The sequence below is a fragment of the Odocoileus virginianus genome, chromosome 5 (genome assembly GCF_023699985.2).
Source record: "Odocoileus virginianus isolate 20LAN1187 ecotype Illinois chromosome 5, Ovbor_1.2, whole genome shotgun sequence".
Lineage (NCBI taxonomy): Eukaryota > Metazoa > Chordata > Mammalia > Artiodactyla > Cervidae > Odocoileus > Odocoileus virginianus.
The window spans coordinates 65,221,183-65,243,572 of record NC_069678.1 but is presented as its reverse complement, the minus strand read 5'-3'; the positions used below and the strand labels follow the sequence as shown (position 1 = coordinate 65,243,572).

The 22,390-nt window shown below is 37.3% G+C and overlaps 1 protein-coding gene across 4 annotated transcripts in view; it reads right to left on the bottom strand.

The window, feature by feature from the left end:
* The window catches only part of TM2D1 (TM2 domain containing 1), a 65,705-nt gene that overhangs the window by 29,249 nt on the left and 14,066 nt on the right, over positions 1-22,390 (bottom strand). For all 4 annotated transcript variants that reach the window (XR_002313520.2, XM_070468071.1, XM_020891552.2 and 1 more), the window contains exons 4-5: positions 12,456-12,547; positions 3,847-3,920 (exon numbers count right to left, since the gene is read on the bottom strand). Coding sequence is in view for 3 of the 4 variants with exons in the window: in XM_070468071.1 (XP_070324172.1) it covers positions 3,847-3,920; positions 12,456-12,547 (166 nt within the window). In the remaining variant the exon portion in view is untranslated. The remainder of the gene's footprint in view (positions 1-3,846; positions 3,921-12,455; positions 12,548-22,390) is intronic.

Sequence of the window (22,390 nt, the reverse complement as noted above, 5' to 3'; positions counted from 1 at the left end):
TTTATGCTCTGAACTGAAAAGCCTAGGCTCTTAAAATTTCAGTAAAATTCAAGAATTTAGACGAGATAAAATCAAGATACTCTTCTTTTATTTTCAGCCTGCAGTTCCCAAGGAGATGGCTGCCCAGCATGGCTTATGGCTTATTGGATTTTAGCTCCCCGATCATGGGCTGAAACAGGTCCTTGGCAGTGAGAGCATGAAGTCCTAACCACCAGACTGCCAGAGAATTTCTCCAATGAGATATTTCTGATAATAAGTGGGATGTTATTCTCACAACACTTCTGAGAGAGTGAGATTTTAAGTTCCTTTCAGGCAAGGACCCCAACTTATACCTAAATGGTGCTAAGTATTTTCACTTATGGTATAAAACCTACTATTTATACTTTATCATACCAACTTTTATTTTTGTTCATTAGCTCATGTGCCCTATGAAATTTAGAACTTTAAAGACCTAAAGAAAAGCACTCACTTTTAAAAAACTACCATTTTTAACCTATCTTCCCTATAATTGGCACAAAGACACACTTTTCACAAGTTACACTGCGTTCAGCTCAAATCAGCAAAAATTTTGAGAGAATATGTTGAGCATACTATTAGTACTACAGGAGATTAATAAAAATCTTTCTCCTCAAGAAATTTATGTGTGAAAAATCAAACCTGGTGTGTAAAAGCTAAAAAAAAATAATACAAAAACAATATATAACCCAGTGCTAAAATGAGTTATATATGTGTGTGTATTCAGTGGCTCAGTCGTGTCTGACTCTTTGCAACCCCATGGACTGTAGCCTATCAGACTCCTCTCTCCATGGAATTTTCCAGGCAAGAACACTGGAGGGGGCTACCATTTCCTACTCCAAGAGATCTTCCCGACCCAGGGATCAAACTCACGCTTCTTGCATCTTCTGCACTGGCAGGTGGATTCTTTACCACTGCACCACCTGGGAAGCTCCCCAACTTACATATATTAAATGCCAAACTAATGAGATATTTAATAAATTTATTTATAAAATTAAAACTGTCTTGGAGATTATATTGCTTTGTATATTTTGCTACTTACATAGTTAATAGTCTTTTAAGGAAATCTACTTGATAGGAATTGTTGATAGGAATGAAAATGAATTTTTAAAAATTATCACAAAGAATCTTGACATACTTCATTTTAAAAAACTCTACATTCTAACATATATTTCCATTTTCCCTCTATCCATCCTCATCTTTCTGATTTGTGGCTGTCTTGTCTCTACTTGAGAGAATAAATTTTCTTTTCTTTCTGTTGGTGAAGTACACATCAGTGGTTTGATATAATTAAAAACATTCATTGTGTGAGTGAGAAAAGAGGTTTAAATAAAATCAAATATTCTCATATTTTTTCTGATAAAAAAGCAAATTAGCTAATTTATCCTTCATGATATGTATGAATACATATAAGCATAAAATGAGTGTTTTAAAGTTTTTAGACCTGCCTTATGAATAACTACATACACAGCAGTTATACACAAAGTTGCCTATAATTGAAAAACTGTATACTATACATGTACCACTGATTTAAACTCTGTTGAATGCATAAAACAAATGAATTAATTCTATGTATTGTTTTATACCATTCATTCACACAGTGCTATTTGCATTTTTTTAAGAACAAAAAAAGAAAAAATTTAAAAGTTTACTAACAGATAAACTCATGAAAGCATTTTTAGTAAGTATAGATATATTTAAAGCTTACTTACCTTAGTAATATATGCATTATACTTTACATTGTTTTAGTTCAAAGATGAAATAACCAGACCTATTTTTTTAAGGAGGATTTTCCTGGATTTTTCTTATAAACACTGTGAAGTAAAGTATGTTTTTATAGGTCTTGAGTTCATGCACAATATAGTTCTGGGATCACAGCCCAAAAGAAAAAACACTGCAATTCATTGGGGAGTAATATTTAATGGTAAAAAGAAAAGAATTAGGGATGGAGAAAATAAAGAAGAAAAGAAGAATAAACAAAGATGATAGAATGTAAAAGGTTTATGAGAAATTGAAAAAGTATATCCAAGACAAAAATATTAACATAATTTATGATATTTATAGTAAAAACTTACTTGATTGACTGAAAAAATAATTCTCTAAAATGAATACATTCAACATAACATGTCAAATATATTAAACAACAGGTAGAATAAGGCTATATATCTTACTTGGCTACTTTTGAAAAAAGTAATTTTTCCCCAGGTCTGAAAGCAGTCTACAGTGGTCATCCCTATTAAAATGTCTTATTTAGGGAAACCTAGTATAGAAATTCAAACATTCTAAATCTACCTCAATAATTTGTTGATGTGATAGTCTCAATTCTAGATATTTAAGAAAAGAACTATTAGTTCTGAAAAGTTCATTTATGCATGTATCAGAAAATAGCGGCTGAATCAACAAATAACTCTACAATTTGACATAAATAAAGCTACAAAGCACTGATATCACCAAAGAAAGAACCCAGTGTGAAATATTAACTAAGTGGTTGGGTTTTAAAGATACTGAATTCTGTATACCTTAAAGAATCCCAATAGTACATTAAATTCCTTGGATCCTCATTTAAGTGAGAAACCCATTTCCAAGCATATGTGCAGAAGAACCTTAGCCTCTTCATGCCTGCTTGCCTGTCCCACAGTCAGAGAAGGAAGGATATTTGGTTAGGCATATGTTTATGAATAAAGACAGGAAAATTCCAACTTTAAAACCAAATATTTTCCTTGTTTAATTCTGGTATCTTATTGGTCCATATGTTGCCTCCTCCTCACAGTATGGTCCCCTCCTCACAGTATGTTACCAAAAATCTCCTAGATTTTGACTTTCTTTTAGAGCATAAGGATAACATCAAGCAGACAGAATTAAGGAATGGAAATACTGTATGAAAAAGAAGAGCAAAACTGATGATAATCTAAATACACACTGACACACTTGCTGAAGACATGAGGTGCTCCATAAATGATTACTGAAATGCTGTTATGTGACATTTGTTGTGATAAATTCATCTCTTCTCTAATTTAAGAATCCCCCTGAGTTAACCACAACCAGTTCAGTAGGAACTATCTGGTGGGAAATATCTGGTGGAAATAGGAATAGGAAATATCTGGTGAACTTTTGAATGCTTAAGGTTAGCATTTCACAAACCTCTGCAGCAGGAGAAAACGAGGCTAACACAGAGAAGCAGAGATGAAGAGGAGGAGAGTGGTGAGTACATCATTTGACTATGGATTTGGTCTTGTCCAAGACCAGCCCCACTCCTGGATTTTCCAGAGCACTCCCAGACATTCCTGTTTTCTTTTTTGGCTGCAGCTAGCTGGATTTCAGTTTGTACAATTTGCAGCCAAGAGAATACTAGTATAGAGAATCTGTCCAGTGCAAAAAACTTTTGTTTCTGCCTCTACAAATTCATATGTAAATACAAGACTCCCACCAGTAGCCTCTTATAGTGAGTGACAATGCAGCTGTAACAGGAAAAGAGACAATAAGTTGGAAATATTTATAACCTTAATCCCTCCTTAGAGGTTCATACTGCAAATTTTTAAGCTTCTGAGAAGTTATCCAGTAAAGAAATCTCTGTATCTCAGTTGCATTCACATTTACAAATCATATTTGAGCACAGATCCTTTTTAAAGAAGTTCTTATGTCTTTTAGAACTACTAATTGAACACAGGTTGGAAAATGCTACTTGAAAACATGGCCATGGATCCTTTAGATCTAGCATCTGAAGAAAAATGAGAAAGCATTCCTACCTGTTTTATAACATACTTAAAATGTACCTCAGAACTCAAATTTGAATGTAAAAGTAGTTCATCTTCTAGACTGAAACTAACTCACCTGCATTGAAATAAGAATGAAATCAATTAGGCTCCCAATTCCACAAAACCCCACAGTGCAAAACTTTAACAAACCTAGAAAAGAAGGTAAAGTCATTTATAACCTGGAAAGCCTTATAAATATTAATAAACTTTTCCATTTCCCAATAAATTATTACATATACCACAAATGCTTTGTATCAAGAGTATAAAATTAACACTTAAAAAAAATCAAATCTTCACCTAAAAATATGAGAAAAGTTTAAAAGACCCTCTACATAGAAAAACTACAAAAAATGATTCATTCACTTAAACAATATGATCTGAAGTAAAAACTCAATGTAATCTTACAAAACTTAAGAGAAAAGGCCTAAGAAAATAAATCTTTAAATCTTAGCACACAGAGTTACAGAACATCTTTTAGTCCTAAACCCTTATTTATGTACACTTAATACACTGTAGATACAAATTTTAATATATATTTATAGTAGAAAGTTAAATACTGTCAAGGCACAAAAAAGTAATCTGGAAAAAAAACACTGATTAGTAACCCAATTATCTTCAATTTATCCTATACATTTTTTCTAAGCAATCTTATGTTTCTTATTAGGTCTATAGTCAAAATCACCAATTTTTTTTTTTTTTTTACCTCTGTCCTTGGCTCCAACCTTAGAGCTATGGTACTAAAACAGATAACAGAGCACAGAATCTAGGACATATAATAATACAACATAAAAACATGATGATGAAACCAGAAGAGGCAGATTGAGGGTGGAGGGTGGGATGAGTAATCTCTCTTCTATATTTAAACCTGAGCTGCTCTCCAGACATCCCATTTGATATATAAAGATGACATGAAGCAAGACTCTTCGTGAAAGGGTAGTTCTAAGCATCAACTACAAATAGATTCCAGCTAAAATTGTAAGAATGGATGAGATCACCTCCTGGCACACATTTGGAAATATACAAGTAAGACTGAAATATGTAGGTAAATTAGATGATTCCCCATTTCCCCCATTAGTATTAGATATACAGTAGAACAATGTTCTAAGTACTAAGATAACACATGCTGGAAATAATTTCTAAAATATTAAAATATAGACACTACATAAAATAATGCTTTTGGTTCTCTTCAAAAAACTTATCACCTACTTCATATTTTACATTTGTTTACCATCTGTCTCATGAAAGTCCACTTAGAGAAGGGTCTTTTATCTGTCTTGTTTACTTCTGTGTCCTTAGTACCTACAACATTGCCTGGCACATGGGAGATGCTAAATATTTGTTAAAATCAATAAATCCTTTCAGTCTTTCTGTTTCCGAAAGACCCCGAACTTTTTATTCACCATCTTATACAACAACTCCTCAATTATTTTTTCCATTAATTGCACTTTAGTATAGCTGCCCAAGGAAATTTATCCATTCATTCAGTGTATGTATTATATCCATTCACTCATTTATTTCTAATTGCATTCCTCTTCACAGAGTATTTTGGAAATATCACAGTTTCCCTTCCTTCAGTTTGTTTATAAAAAGAACATTAAGAATGGATCATGGACTCAGATGTATAGAACAGACTTGTGGACTCTGGGAGAAGGCGAGGGTGGGATGTTTCAAGAGAACAGCATTGAAACATGTATATTATCTAGGGGGAAACAGATCACCAGCCCAGGTTGGGTGCATGAGACGAGTGCTTGGGCCTGGTGCACTGGGAAGACCCAGAGGGATCGGGTGGAGAGGGAGGTGGGAGGGGGGACCGGGATGGGGAATACATGTAAATCCATGGCTAATTCATTTCAATGTATGACAAAAACTACTGTAATGATGTAAAGTAATTAGCCTCCAACTAATAAAAATAAATGGGAAAAAAAAAAAAAAAGAATGGATCATGGACTTCTCTGGTGGTTCAGTTCAGTTTAGTCACTCAGTCATGTCTAACTCTTTGTGTCCCCATGGACTGCAGCATACCAGGCTTCCCTGTCCATCACCAACTCCCAGAGCCTACTCAAACTCATGGCCACCAAGTCAGTGATGCCATCATACCATCTCAGCCTCTGTTGTCCCCTTCTCCTCCCACCTTCACTCTTTCTCAGCATCAGGGTCTTTTCCAATGAGTCAGTTCTTCCCATCAGGTGGCCAAAGTACTGGAGTTTCAGCTTCAGCATCAGTTCTTCCAATGAATATTCAGGACTGATTTCCTTTAGGATGGACTAGTTGGATCTCCTTGCAGTCCAAGGGACTCTCAACAGTCTTCTCCAACACCCCAGTTCAAAAACATCAATTCTTTGGTGCTTAGCTTTCTTTATAGTCCCATTCTCACATCCATACATGACTACTGGAAAAACCATAGCTTTGACTAGACGGACCTTTGTTGGTAAAGTAATGTTTCTGCTTTTTAATATGCTGTCTAGGTTGGTCATAGCTTTTCTTCCAAGGAGTAAGCGTCTTTTAATTTCGTGGCTGCAGTCATGAAATTAATGATTTTGGAGCCCAAGAAAATAAAGTCTCTGTTTCCATTGTTTCCCCATCTATTTGCCATGAAATGATGGGACCAGATGTCATGATTATAGTTTTCTGAATGCTGAGTTTTAAGCTAACTTTTTCACTTTCCTCTTACACTTTCATCAACAGGCTCTTTAGTTCTTCTTTGCTTTTGGCCATAAGGGTGGTGTCATCTGCATATCTGAGGTTTTTGCTACTTCTCCCAGAAATATTGATTCCAGCTTGTACTTCATCCAGCCCAGCAATTTGCATGATGTACTCTGCATGTAAGTTAAATAAGCAGGGTGACAGTATACAGCCTTCACCTAATCCTTTCCCAATTTGGAACCAGTCTGTTGTTCCATGTCCAGTTCTAACTGTTGCTTCTTGACCTGCATATAGATTTCTCAAGAGGCAGGTATTCCCATCTCTTGAAGAATTTTTCAGTTTGTTGTGACCCACACAGTCAAAGACTTTGGTGTAGTCAATAAAGCAGAAGTAGATGTTTTTCTAGAACTCGCTTGCTTTTTTGATGATCCAACGGATGTTGGCAATTTTATCTCTGGTTCCTCTACCTTTTCTAAATCCAGCTTCAACATCTGGAAGTTCATGGTTCATGTACTCTTAAAGCCTGGATTGGAGAATTTTGAGCAATACTTTGCTAGCATGTGAGATGAGGGCAATTGTGCAGTAGTTTGAACATTCTTCAGCATTGCCTTTCTTTGAGATTGGAATGAAAACTAACCTTTTCCAGTCCTGTGGCCTCTGCTGTTTTCTGAATTTGCTGGCAAACTGAGTGCAGCACTTTAACAGCATCATCTTTTAGGATTTGAAATAGCTCAACTGGAATTCCATCACCTCTACTAGCTTTGTTCACAGTGATGCTTCCTAAGGCCCACTTGACTTCACATTCCAGGATGTCTGGCTCTAGGTGAGTGATTACACTATCATGTGGGTCATTAAGATCTTTTTTGTATAATTCTTCTGTGTATTCTGGCCACCTCTTCTTAATATCTTCTGCTTCTCTTAGGTCCATACTGTTTCTGTCCTTTATTGCACCCATCTTTACATGAAATGTTCCCTTGGTATCTATAATTTTCTTGAAGAGATCTGTAGTCTTTTCCATTTTATTGCTTTTCTCTATTTCTTTGGATTGATCACTTAGGGAGACTTTCTTATCTCTCCGTGCTAATCTTTGGAACTCCACATTTAGATGGATATATCTTTCCTTTTCTCCTTTGCCTTTTGCTCCTCTTCTTTTCACAGCTATTTCTAAGGCTACCTCAGACGACCATTTTGCTTCCTAAGGCCCACATGACTTCACATTCTGGTGGTCCAGTGCTTAAGAATTTGCCTGCCAATGTAGGGGTCATGTGTTTGATCCCTGGTCCAGAAATATTCCACAGGCCATTGGGCAACTAAGCCCTAGCACTACAAAACTGAGCCTGCAAGCCACATCTAGAGAGCAGCCCCCACTCACTACAACTAGAGAAAGCCCGTGTGCAACAACAAAGACCCAGCACAGCCAAAAAAAAAAAAAAAAAAAAGAATGGTTTGAAAAACATTGTCTTCAATAAACTGCTACTCTATGAAGACAATGGAACTGTGCCAGTGCCTTTGCCCTCCTGATGCCCTCTTTCAATGGTGTTCTTCCTACAGCTCTTCTCATCTCAGGGTACTTCAGAGAATTCTTAGAGCATGCCATTCCCCCTAACAGCCCCAGCACTCTATCGCACGTCTCCTATTTATTTCCACCATGGTGTTGATCAGAAATTATTTCTTGGTTTGTTCATTAATTCTCTGTCTTCCTATGCCATGTAAACTCCTGAAGACAGGGTTCTCATCTGTCTTATTCAAGTCAATTCCTTGAACTGTGGGGCAGAGTTTGATGAATATTTGTTATATGACTATCAAAAAACTAGAAACAATCTCTGATCAACTTGAAAAACACAAAGTAGCATACACTTTAAACAGCATTTATTAAAACTGAAAATGACCAGGACCCTGTGGGTGCTCCTGACCTTTCTGTCCCCTGTTTTCTTTTTTGAAGGGAAGAGAATCCAGCCTCCATGACCTTTCCTGAATTCCAAGGGCAGATGTGAACAGTTGCTAAACAGGGGAGGAACAGCCAACAAGCCAACAGAGGCCAGGAATCAGAGAGGCTCATCAAGATTAGGGCTTCCCTGATAGTGCAGTTGAAAAAGAGTTTGCCTGCAATGCAGGAGACCCCAGTTTGATTCCTGGGTTGGGAAGATCCCTTGGAGAGAGGGTAGGCTATCCACTCCAGTATTCTTGGGCTTCCCTTGTAGCTCAGCTGGTGTAAAGAATCTGCCCACAATCAGGAGACCTGGGTTGGGAAGATCAACTGGAGAAGGGAAAGGGTACCCACTCCAGTATTCTGGCCAGAATTCCATGGATTGTATAGTCCATAGGGTCACAAAGAGTCTACATGACTGAGTGACTTTCACTTTTTTCACTTTTCTTCAAGATTAACTGAGACTGGACGAGAGATGTGCAGGTGCTGCACACAGGCTAACTTGTCAGCAACTGCACCCTTGAAACTAGTGCTATAAAATGAAGTCGCTCAGTCGTGTCCAACTCTTTGCGACCCCATGGACTGTAGCCTACCAGGCTCCTCGGTCCATGAACTCCTCATCAAATCCTTCTGGGTTGGGACACACAGTTCTTGAGGGCAGGAGTCTGTAGTGTCCCTTCTTGTCTGGCAAAGCAATAAAGCTATTCTTTTCTACTTCATCCAAAACTGTCTGCAAGATTCAATTTGGCACCAGTATACAGAGGGCAATCTTTTTTATATCAAAACCAATGCAAACCATTACTTGTGTGTATTTCATTATTTTGAGCACCAACACTAATTTTTTAAAAGAGGGAGGGAGGGATTTGTGAACAACCAAAAGTAGATTGACTTTTTTATCCAAGTAAAAAAGTTGTTAGGCCTCTTTGTACAGATCCTATTTGCTTATCAAGGAAAGAAATGATGTATTTAGATTTTAAAGTTTTGAAATTCCAAATAAAAATGTTTCTAATCAAGAAGGATCCATTTTTATCCTCAGTCATTACTGTCGTAGATATATTCTTCCAAAAAGATTATGCTGCCAGATGATATTCAAAAAGCTCATGTTTTCAGTGTACTTTATTTATACTTTAGTAACTTAAATTTTACATTTAAAGTATACAAATTCAATAAAAGGATTTATTTGGGTATAAAATAAAAAGCACAGAGATTAATTTTTGGTATTTAAAAAAAATTGGGGGTATATTTTGCTTTATTACAGGTTGAGTCTTGCAAATACTCTTCTGTGTAACCATTTTAGAGAATGTAGATTATTTCATACTGAAGCTGCTTGTGCCAAAGCACAAGTGTTCTGTAATGATTTGGTAATTAGGTATCTCTATTCTTTTTGTTCCTATACCAATAAAGGAGAGCTTTCAAATCTTAGAAGAGTTTAACCTACAAATCCCTGTATTTTATTTGTCCCATGATCTGTGGATATAATATGCCAGTCCAAACTGGTAACTCCAAACTTAAAAAGAAAAAAGGAATAAAATAACCAAAGATTTTGAAGTTTGGGGCTTAAAAATACACAACACTTTGTTATTCTCATAAGAAAATATTTACACTTAAAAGTAATATCACCATGAAAGGAGTATCTCTCCGCCCATTAACTGCTCCAAAAGAGCTATTACCTTTGAGAATCCATAATCTTTTAATGCTACAGATGGCCAAAACAAAGTATACCAATTATTGCCATGTAAAGAAAAATCACAGATGTTAACACAGTTAAAAACACAAAGACAGAATATTAGAAAAATAAGGCTTCCTGGTGAAAAAAGGGTTCAGCTAAAGCAGCACATGTATGAGAATAAATCAATTAGAGGAAATAATGCTATATACATAAAGTATCTATAAAGAAAAATTTTTCTTAAAGGAATGTTTGGATCTTATTAAATTTAGTTTAATCTCACCCTCAACATATTTCCCTTATTTAATCCTAATATAAAATTTATATAATGAAGAAAAGAGAGTTCTAGAAAAATATCTACTTCTGCTTCATTGACTATGCCAAAGCCTTTGACTGTGTGGATCACAACAAACTCTGAAAAATTCTTCAAGAGATGGGAATACCAGACCACCTGACTTGCCTCTTGAGAAATCTGTATGCAGGTCAGGAAGCAACAGTTAGAACTGGACATGGAACAACAGACGGGTTCCAAATGAGAAAAGGAGTACGTCAAGGCTGTATATTGTCACCCTGCTTATTAAACTTATATGCAGAGTACATCATGAGAAATGCCTAGCTGGATGAAGCAAAAGCTGGAATCAAAATTGCAGGAAGAAATATCAATAACTTCAGATATGCAGATGACAACACCGTTATGACAAAAAGCGAAGAACTAAAGAGCCTCCAGAAAGTGAAAGAGGAGAGTGAAAATGTTGGCTTAAAACTCAATATTCAAAAAGCTAAGATCATGGCACCTGGTCCCAGCACTTCATGGCAAATAGATGGGGAAACAATGGAAACAGTGAGAGACTTTATTTTCTTGGGCTCCAAAATCACTGCAGATGGTGACTGCAGCCATGAAATTAAAAGACGCTTGCTTCTTGGAAGAAAAGCTATGACCAACCTAGACAGCATATTAAAAAAAGGAGACATTACTTTACCAACCAAGGTCCATCTAGTCAAAGCTATGGTTTTTCCAGTAGTCATGTATGGATGTGAGAGTTGGACCTACAGAAAGCTAAGCACCAAAGCATTGATGTTTTTGAACTGTGGTATTGGATAAGATTCTTGAGAGTCCCTTAGACTGCAATGAGATCAAACCGGTCAATCCTAAAAGAAATCAGTCCTAAATATTCACTGGAAGGACTGATGTTGAAGCTGAAGCTCTAATAGTTTGGTCACCTGATGCAAAAAACTGACTCATTAGAAAAGATACTGATGCTGGGAAAGATTGACAGCAGGAGGAGGAGAAGGGGACAACAGAGGATGAGATGGTTGGATGGCATCACTGACTCACTGGACATGAGTTTGAGCCAGCTCTGGGAGTTGGTGATGGACAGGGAAGCCTGGTGTGCTGCAGTCCATGGAGTGGCAAAGCGTCGAACACGACTGAGAGAATGAATTGAACTGAACCTCACAGTGAAGATTCCTCTTTGATCTCTGGTGGGTAGCAAGATGGAAAGAATAAGATTAGCTTTGGTAGCTAGAAAGCAGAGCACTCAGAAACTTTAAAACTGCTCACTGAAGGGCTAATATAGAAGCAAAGTACTACAGTAAATAAAGCATGATCTCTTGAGCCAGAGTATTTGGGTTCAAATTCAGGTCACTAGACGAGTGTCCTTGGGTAAATCTCTTAATCTCATGACAAGTTCCCTATCCATAAAACAATGATGATAACAAATATATCAGAGTATATAAAGCAAGGCCTCCAGAGGTAGCAAATCCTTTAACCTCTCTGGTGACAATTTCCCTACCTGTTAAAGCAGATTTAAACAGGATGATAATCTCAGATAGTTTAAGGCTCAAATAAGGGGAGACATGTGAAAGTATTATTTAAACCAAAGCTATCATCAAATGTGACTCACTTTCAGAAGCATTAATAACTATGGTAAATGTATAAATTACAACCAGGAGGAAGGTGTGGGGAGGGATGCTAGGGGTAATAATCAGACTCCACACCAGCTCATACTGGTTGCTGCAGTTCCAACCCCAACTTCTCCTGAAAGAAGTAGTTTCTATTTCCAAAGTAACACTGATAGAGATCCAGATAGAAGGCAAATATTTTTGGAGGGATAGGAAAAGATACACATTTATTCCTAAAACATTTATTGAATACCCAATGTGTACATAGCACTAGCAATGACAACTCCAGTCTACTATCCTAACGGCTACACTGTCTTGAGTGTGTGCTTTCATAAAGATGAAAAAAAAACAAGTCAAGTCAGTATCTTTTACCCAAGTTCACTACAGAGCTAACTGCTAGCTCTGTAATCAGAGAAAAACATTGACTATTCAACTCCAGCTACATGGAACCTGTAACTATTAATAGCATGCAGAGATTTAATCTATAAGAATAGGTACATTTACCTACAAGTTTCACAAGAATTTTTTTTTTTAATAAAGTACTCACCCAAGGCAGGGTATCCAAGGTAAAATCGATCTGCTCCCAACCATCCAAGGAAAAGGGACAGTGCAACTGCCACCTTGTATGAATAGCCATTCCTGCACAGAATCAGAACCTGAATGTCACATTCATGTATTTCCAACATGAAAACATTTTAGAAAATACTGTTAATTATTACTGTTTGTTAGTCAGCTCATTCATCCATTCAATTAATGCTTTTTTGGGTGGCTACTGAGTGCCAGGGACTATTTCATGCTACTGGGATACATAAATAAGCAGAAGAGATAAAAATTCCTGCCTTTAAAGAGCTTACAATCTAGTGGCAGCAAGTAATAAACCTAAGTGAAAGTCTCTCATTTGTGTCCAACTCTTGCGACCCCATGGGCTAAAAGTCCATGGAATTCTCCAGACCAGAATACTGGGGTGGTTAGCCTTTCCCTTCTCTAAGGAATCTTCCCAACCCAGGGACTGAACCCAGGTCTCCCACATTGCAGGAGGATTCTTAACCAGCTGAGCACAAGGGAAGCCCAAGAATACTGGCGTGGGTAGCCTATCCTTTCTCCAGGGGATCTTCCCAACCCAACTCCTGCATTGCAGGAGACCAACTTAGTCCTTTACCAACTAAGCTATGAGGGAAGCCCATAAACCTAAACATATTTTAAAAGAAACTGTGTGTTAGAAAGTCTTAAAGAAGGACTTTCCTAGTGGTCCAGTGGCTAAGACTGTGCTTATAATGCAGCGGCCCAGGTTCGAGCCCTGATCAGGGAACTAGATCCCATGTGCTGCAACCAAAATATCCTGTATGCAGACATGAAGACTGAAGACCCCACGTGCTGCAACTAAGACCTGGTGTGGTCAAATAAATAAATATTAAAAAAAAAAGACAGTCATAAATGCTATGAAAAAGAAGTGGATTAGGTTGTATAGGAAATTCAGAATGCCAGGGATACAGATAAGGGCCATTTAAGTGGAGTGACAAGAGTAAGCTTCATTGAGAAGGTGGTATTTCAGCAAAGACCTAGGGGAGGTAAGAGATTAACCACGCCATGCCTCTGATGGGAGAGTGTCCCAGATAAAAGAAACTGCTGTTGCAAAGGCAGCCTACCTGGCGTGTTCAAAGTCTAATAAGGAAGCACGTGTAGGAGGAATGGAGGAAGGGGAAGAACAGAAGGAGACAAGGTCAGAGAGAGAACAGGGCAAAGAGGGCAGATCATGCAGGGCCCTGAACATCACTGTTAAGTGCTATAAAAACACCATCTTTTACTCTGAGAGATATGTGAAGCCACTGCAGAGGTAAGCAGAGGTATGGTGTGAAAATAGTCACTCTGGTTGCTATGCTGAAGATAGACTGCAGGGGAGCATTTGCGAGCTATTGTCACAATAATGTACAACAAACCTTCCCAGATGAAGAGATGAAACCAGAAAAGAGTAACAGGGAGGAAGAAGTAAAACCAAAAGAGTGTGGTGTCAACATGGATCTACTGTATAACACAGGGAACTCTTCTTAATGTTATGTGGCAGCCTGGATGGGAGGGGAGTTTAGGGGAGAATGGATACATGTATATGTATGGCTTAATCCCTCTGCTGTCCACCTGAAATTATCACACTGTTAATTGGCTTTACTCCAATACAAAATAAAAAAGTAAAAAATAAAAAAAAAGTGTGTGGTATCTTGGAAGTGAAGTCAGTGTATTAAGAAGAACAGAGTGATCAACTGTGCCAAATGTGACTGATGGATGATATAAGAATGCCTGAGAATTTACCACTAAATTTAACTAAGAGGAGAGCATTAGTGACCTCACCAAGAGCAGTTCTGGTAACAATGAGGACAAAATACAGGACAGAGCAGCCTTAAGAAAGACTGGAAGGGCCATTGCAGTGCCTGTGACTCTGTTCCATCCTACAGCACCCACAAATCTGGCTCTCCCCTGCCCTCACCGCTACAGCAGAGTCCACAACCCAGGCAACCCCAGTTGTGGCAGAGAGGCCTGTCATCCTGGTGTCCCTGGTGGTGATGCCAGTAACGACAGCAACTCTTGCAGAATCAGGGCAACAGTAACCCCATAGGAAAGAAGCAAAGATGATGAGGGCACTGGTGACACCTCTGGCAGAGGTGATAGAGAGTAGAAAGTGCCAATTAAATATACCCAGAGGCATCTCAGGTAAGAGAAACCAAGCTATAAATTGTGCTGCAGTGCCATCTACTGAAAAACAAAAAAAAAAGTATTCTAATTACCAACCTGTTGAACTGTTAGAATCAAAGTAAATAAAGCTTTACCTAAATGAGAAAGGTATTCACTACCTCAAGCATGCCAGCCAAGGAACAACTCATCAAGCACCATGAAAAGTCATAGTAATACAGCATCAGAAAAAGAAAATGACAATTCTCCAGAAACCAAACTTAAAATCACAGAAGACTATGGTCTCGCAGAGAATTCAAAATAGCTATCAGGAAGAAACTCAACATGCTACAAGAAAACAGAAAAGCAGTTCAATGAATTAAGGAAAAAAATTAATGAAAAGAAGGAATATTTTATCCAAGAGACTGAAAGAAACTCTTAAAAAAGAACCAAACAGAACTTATGAAGCTGAAGAGCTCAATAAATGATATGAAGAATGGCATTAAAAAACACTGGAAATAGAGTAGACCATATGGAAGAGAGAATTAGTGAGTTTAAAGACAGAAACTGAGAAATGATTCAGGTGAAAGAGGAGCAAGAACTAAGTCTTTTTTTTTTTTTAATGAAGAAACTACAAGAACTATCCAACTCCATTAGAAAGGTGAAATAAGGACAATGGGTATACCAGAGGGAAAAGAGAAGGAGAAGGAAACAGAGCTTATTTAAGGAAGTAAGAGCTGTTCAGCTCAGTCACTTAGTCATGTCTGACTCTGTGACCCCATGGACTGCAGCACGCCAGCCTTCCCTGTCCATCACCAACTCCCAGAGCTTGCTCAAACTCATGTCCATCGAGGTGGTGATGCCATCCAACCATCTCATCTTCTGTCGCCCCCTCCTAAGTAGTAGCTGAGAATGTCTCAAATCTGGGAAAGGGGCTAGATATACAAGCCCATGTAGCAAATAGAACACCCAAAAAGACCTTCCCCAAGACACATTAAAAGTGTCAAAAGTCAATGACAAAGAAACAACTTTAAAGGCAGCCAGGGGGAAAAAAGACAGCAACCTACTAAGGTACCCCCACTAGATGATCAGCAGATTTCTCAGCAGAAACTCTATTGGCCAGGACAGGGTAGAATGACAAACTCAAAATATTGAAAGATAAAAACTGTCAGCCAAGAATACTCTATAAGCATAAGCTTCATTCAGATACAGGGAGAAATAAAGGCATTCCCAGACAAACAGAGTTGAGGGAGTTTATCATCACTAGACTTTCCTTACAAGAAATGCTGAAAAAAATTCTACTTGAAATGAGAAAGCAAAAGTACAAAAAATTTTAAGCTAATAAATAAATAGAATCAGAAAGCGGTAACTATATATCAGAATAGGTTGCTGGGAATTTCTTGGTGGTCCAGTGGTTAAGACTCTGCACTCTGAATGCAGGGGGCCCCAGTTTAATCCCCGGTCAAGAAACTAGATCCCACATGCCACAACTAAATATCCAGTATGTGGCAACAAAGATCCTTCATGTGGCAATGAAGACTCGGCACAGCCAAGTTAAAACAAAACACAAACCATTAAAAACAGGTTGTTAAACACTTAGTTACAGCAAAGATTAAAGGATGAAAAAAATAACTATAGCTACATCAATTTGTGAATGAATTCACAGTATTCTGTGCTGAGACATATTTGTGACAACAAAAATATAAAAGGGAAAAAGGAGAAAAGAGGCAACCTCTATAGGAATATGAGGATAGGCTACTACCAACAGGACTTCCCTGGTGGCTCAGTGGTAAAGAATCTGCCTGCCAGTGCAGGAGACACGTGTTTGATTCCCGGGCTGGGAAGATCCCACATGCCGAGGAGCAGCTAAGCCTGTGTGCCACAACTGCTGAGACTGTGCTCTAGAGTCCAGAAGCTACATACTGAGCTCATGTGCGGCAACTACTGAAGCCTGTGCAGCCCTAGAGTCTGTGCTCCATAACAAGAGAAGCCATCACAATGAGAAGCCCGCACACCACAACTAGAGAGTAGCCCCCACTCACCACAACGAGAGAAAAGCCTGTGCAGTAACGAAGATCCCAGTACAGCCAAAAATAAATAGATGAAAGTTTTTAAAAAGATACCACCCACAGAAAAAGGACTATCTTTGAGATGTTTATGCACACCTCACGACAACCACAAAACAAAAATCTAGAGCAGAGACACAAAACATAAAAAAAAGGGAGAAAACTGAGAAAAACATCATAGAAGACTACCATTTCCTTGCACAGAAATGCAAAGAAAAAGAAACAATGGAACTACAGAACAACCAGAAAACAAAAGATAAATGGCAATACCAAGTCCTCATACATCAATAATCACACTAAATGGGGACCTCCCTGGTGGTCCCGTGGTTAAGATTATTCTTCCATTGCAGGGGGCATGGGTTCGATCCCGGGTTGGGAAACTAAGATCCTGCATGCCACACAGCATGGCAAACACACACACACACACACACACACACACATGCACACTCTCTGAATGTAAATAGATTGAATTCACCAAGCAGAAGACACAGAGTGCCTGGATGGAGTAAAACATAAGACCCAACTATATGCTGACTCTAGGAGACTCATCTCAGTTCTAAGTAAAGGGCTGCAAAATGATACTCTAAGCAACTGGCAGCCAAAAGAAAGCAGGCGTAACCACACTCATATCAGACAAAACAGACGTCAGGCCAAAAAAGTTAACAAAAGACAGAGACGGGCATTATATACTAACAATAAAGGGTACAATTCATTTAAAAAAATATTTATTAATATATATGCACCTAACAACAGAGCACCAAAATATATAAAGCATATAACTGACTTAAAGGGAGAAACTGACAACATTACAGTGAGAGAAGGAGATGGTAACAACCCACAATAAATGGATAGATAGATCACACAGACAGAAACAGAACAAGGAAAACTCAACCTTAAATGAAACACTAGACCAAAGAGACTTAATAATAGATGTATACAGAACATTCTATCCAAAATCTGCAGAATAAACATATTTCTTAAGGGCACACAGAATGTTCCCAAGGATAAACCATCTGCTGGGGCACTGAACAAACTTTAATAAATTTAAGAAGACTGAAATTATATCAAGTATCTTTTCTGACCACAATGGTATGAAACTAGAAATCAATTTGAAGAAGAAAGCTGGAAAAGTCATAAATATGTGGAGACTAAACAACAAACTATTGAACAACTATTGCATCAGTGAAAAAAATTAAAGGGGAAATCTAAAAAATATCTGAAGAGAAATGAAAATATAACATACCAAAATGTCTGACATACATGTAATATCAGTACTAAGAGAATGGTTTATAGAAAATACAGGTCTACTTCAAGAAACAAGAAAAACCACAAATAATCTAACCATACATTTAAAGCAACTAGAAAAAAGAAGGAAAAAAATGAAGCCCCAAATCCATAGAAGGAAGGAAATAATAAAAATGAAATTGGAAATAAATGAAACAGAGACTAAAAAGAAAATAGAAAAGATGAATGAAACTAAGAGCTGGTTCTTTGAAAAGATAAACTTGACAATCCTTCAGCCTGACTCACTTAAAAAAAGAGAGAACTCAGATAAGTAAAATCAGAAATAAAAGAGGAGAAGTTACAATGGATATCAAAGAAATACTGGGTTGGCCAAAAAGATCATTTGGGTTTTTCCATGTTATCTTTATCCAGAAAGAACTTTTTGGTCAACCCAATATAAAGGCTTATAAGTGACTACTATGAATAGCTGTATGCCAATAAATTGGATAGCTTAGAAGAAACAGATAAATTCTTAGAATCATACAGCTTTCTAAGACTGAATCCATAAGAAAAAGAAAATTTGAATAGCCCAATTACCAACGAAGAGATTAAAACGGTAATCAAAAACCTCCCCCAAAACAAAAGACCAGGACCAGATGGTTTCACTGGTGAACTCTACCAAACATTCAAAGACTTAATACCTATCTTTCTCAACCTCTTCCAAAAAAATGAAGAGGAGGGGACACTTCCTAACTCATTTTAGAAAACCAACATTACTATGATATCAAAACAAGACAAGGACATCAAAAGATAAGAAAATTAGAAAACAATATCTCTGGTGAACACAGATGCAAACATCCTCAACAAAATATTAGTAAACCAAATACAACAATACATTACAAGGATTATATACCATGATCAAATGGGATTATTATAGGAATGCAAGGATGGTTCATTTGCAAATCAATCAATGTGATATACCACATTAACAAAGTGAATAAAAATCATATGATCATCTCAATTTATGTAGAAAAAGCATCTGACATGATTCAACATTCATTTATGATAAAAAGAACTTTCAATAAAATGAGTATAGAAGGAAGGTACTTCTATATAGTAAAGCCCATATATAATAAACCTATAGCTATTATATTCAGCAGTGACAAATTGAAAGCTTGTCCCTCTAAGATCAGGAACAAGATAAGGACACCCACTCTCAACACTCTTATTCAACATAATACTGGAATTCATAGCCAGAGCAATTAGGCAAGAAAAAGAAATAAAAGACAACCATATTGGTAAGGAAGAAGTAAAGCTGTCACTGTTTGTGGATGACACAATTTTATATACAGAAAACCCTAAACATTCTGCAAAAAAAAATTATTAGAAATAAATACAGTAAAACAGCAAGGTAGAAAATCAGTATACAAAAATATGCTCTTTTATACATTAACAACTAGAAGAAAAAGAAGTTTAAAAAATCCCATTTACAATTGCAACAAAAAGAATGGAATACCTAGGAATAAATTTAACCAAGGAAATGAAAGACCTGGACACTGAAAACTACAGGACATTATTGAAATTAACTGAAGAAAACACAAAGAAATGTAAAAATATCCCATGCTCATGAATTGGAAGAATTAACATTGCTAAAATACAAATTACCTAATAGAATCTACAGATTCAGTGCAATTCTTATCATACAACTCAATTACAACAAAACAAACAACCTGATTTAAAAATGGGCATATGATCTGAACAATTTTCCATTTAAGACATGGCTAATAGGCACTCGAAAAGAAGATGTTCAATATCACAAATCATCAGAGAGATGCAAATTAAAACCACAATAAGGTTATCACCTCACACATTAGAATGGCTATTATCATAAAAACAAGAAAAAACGAGATGTTGGAAAGGCTGTGGAGAAAAAGGGAATACTCATGCATTGTTGGTGGAAATGTAATTTGGAGCAGCCACTATGAAAAACAGTATGGAGGTTCCTCAAAAAATTAAGAATAAAATTACCATATGATCTAGCTATTCCACTTCTGGGTATCCATCCAAAGAATAAGGAAATACTAATTCAAAAATATATATGCATTCCAATGTTCACGGCAGCATTATTAACAATAGCCAAGATGTGGAAACAACCTAAGGCCACTGGTGAATGAATGGATAAAAAAGATATACACACATATATAAACATACAAGACTACTACTCATTCACTAAAAAAAAAATCTTGCCATTTGTGACAATATAGACAGATCTTGAGGGCATTGTGTTAAGTGAAAGAAGTGAGATAGAGAAAGACAAATATCATATGATTTCGCTCATGGCCGGGCCTGAGCCTTGCAGAGACAATGGGACATAGTGCATGCTCATGCTCAGCTATGTCCGACTCTTTGTGACCCCATGGACTGTAGCCCACCAGTCTCCTCTGGCCATGGGATTTTCCAGGCAAGAATACTGGAGTGGGCTGCCATTGCCTCCTTCAGGGGATCTTCCTGACTCAGGGATTGAACCCGTGCCTTCTGTGTCTCCTGCACTGTAGGGGGACTCTTTACCCGCTGAGCCATCAGGGATGCCCATTTTGCTCATATGTGGCACATACAAAAAATCAGTAAATGAACAATAAAAAATAACATGAAAACAAACACACTGAAATAGAAGATACTGGTAGTCCCCAGAGGTGAAGGCAGGCGGGAGGTGGATGAAATGAGTAAAGGGGATCAACTGCATGACGATGGATGGGAACTAGACTTGGTGGCAAACAGCCTGTAGTATATATAGAAGTTGAATTATAATGTATACATAAAACATGTTACAGACCAATGTTAACTCAATAAAAAAAATTGGAAAAAAACTAAAGAAAAGAATTATTAGATGATCCTTTCAAGGAGTTCCTACAAATAAGAGTAAAGAAATAAAGAGGTAGTTGGAATCGTCATATTAAAGTCAAATCTGATCATGTCTCCTGCTTATAATCCTATTTTTTGCACTGCACTCACAATTAAGACATTCTCAGGGAGTTGGGGGAGACAGTAAACAGCCTAGAGATCCTGTCTATACATCTAATATTACAAGGATGTCAGATTTTGCAGTGATGGCAGTAGTGCCCCCTCTACATTGAAATGGATCACCAGAATAGCAGTAGAGAAATAAACTGGGAGGCTTGGTAGAAACTCAAGTGATAATCTACTGGCTACTAGCAGTGGAAGAGAAAAGGAAACAAAACTGGGAAATACTGAAGGCAGAAGCAGCCAGACTAAATGTAGGGAATGAGTCATTCTTTGGAGAACGACTCCAAAGTTTCTGCTTAAGTAACTCGATAGAACAGCTGCATTCACTAATACAAAGGAGGAAATGATTGAAGGAAGAGACAATAGATTTAGTTTGGGATCTTTATATAAAGATGGTCTGAGAAACCAAAGGGGTGGATGAATGAAGAAGAGAAAAGGACCAAAGACATAATCTTGGGAATATCAAGATATAAGAAAGAAGGAAAAGAATAGGAATCAAAGGAAATTGAAGTGTGTTTTATACTGTAAGTCAAGGAAAGAACATATTTTAAGAAAAAGGAATACCAAATGCTGTAGAAGGATTAAGATACAGACTATAAATATCCATTTGATATAGTAACAAAGATCGCTGGTGAATTTTAGTATGGCCAAAAGCCATGCTGCATTAGACTAAAAATTCATAAAAAATAAATATTATAGAAACAAGCCCCTCAACAAGCTTGGCTAGTAAGGGGAATGAAATTAGAAAAGCAGGGATCGATATAAATAAATCACCCTGAAGAATAATCTAAAAACTGGTGGTGCAGCAGAGATGTACCTAACTGCTCATCAAATCATGCTGCTTTTTCTCGCAGACATGCAGCCACACTACACGCGGAACCTGTTTTGCTGTGCTTTGTGTTAGTGCGCTTTACAGATATACTGAGCTGTTTTTTTTACAAATTGAAGGTCTGGATCAACCCTTCACCAGGCAAGTCTGTCAGTGACATTTTTCCAACAGCATTATTTTTAAATTAAGGTACGGTTTTTTGGACACAATGTTATTGCACACTTAATAGACTACACATAGTATAAACATAACTTTTATATACACAGGGAAACCAGAAGATTCATGTAACTTGCTTTATTGCACTGATCTGCAACCAAACTCATGATATCTCTGAGGTATGCCTATGTATTAATATTCTAGCTCACTTTGCGGTTAAATGCAGCCATCACTTAGTTCTGGCCAATGGAATGGGGACAGAAGTGATGTAAGCCATCATGTACGCCATGTCTGGTCCATAAAACATGTCTATAGGTGCTCCATCTCCTCTCTCCATCTGTTAGCTGAATGGAAAAGACTCCAAGGACTAGAGGAAGTAAAGTCACAAGATGAAAGGTACAAGACTCCTGCATGTCTGCATGGAGCAACTATCACTTCCTTTACCCCATGCAGACCTCCAAACCAACACAAATTGGATTATGATATGAGTGAGAAATAAAATTTATTGGGTTAAGCCACTAA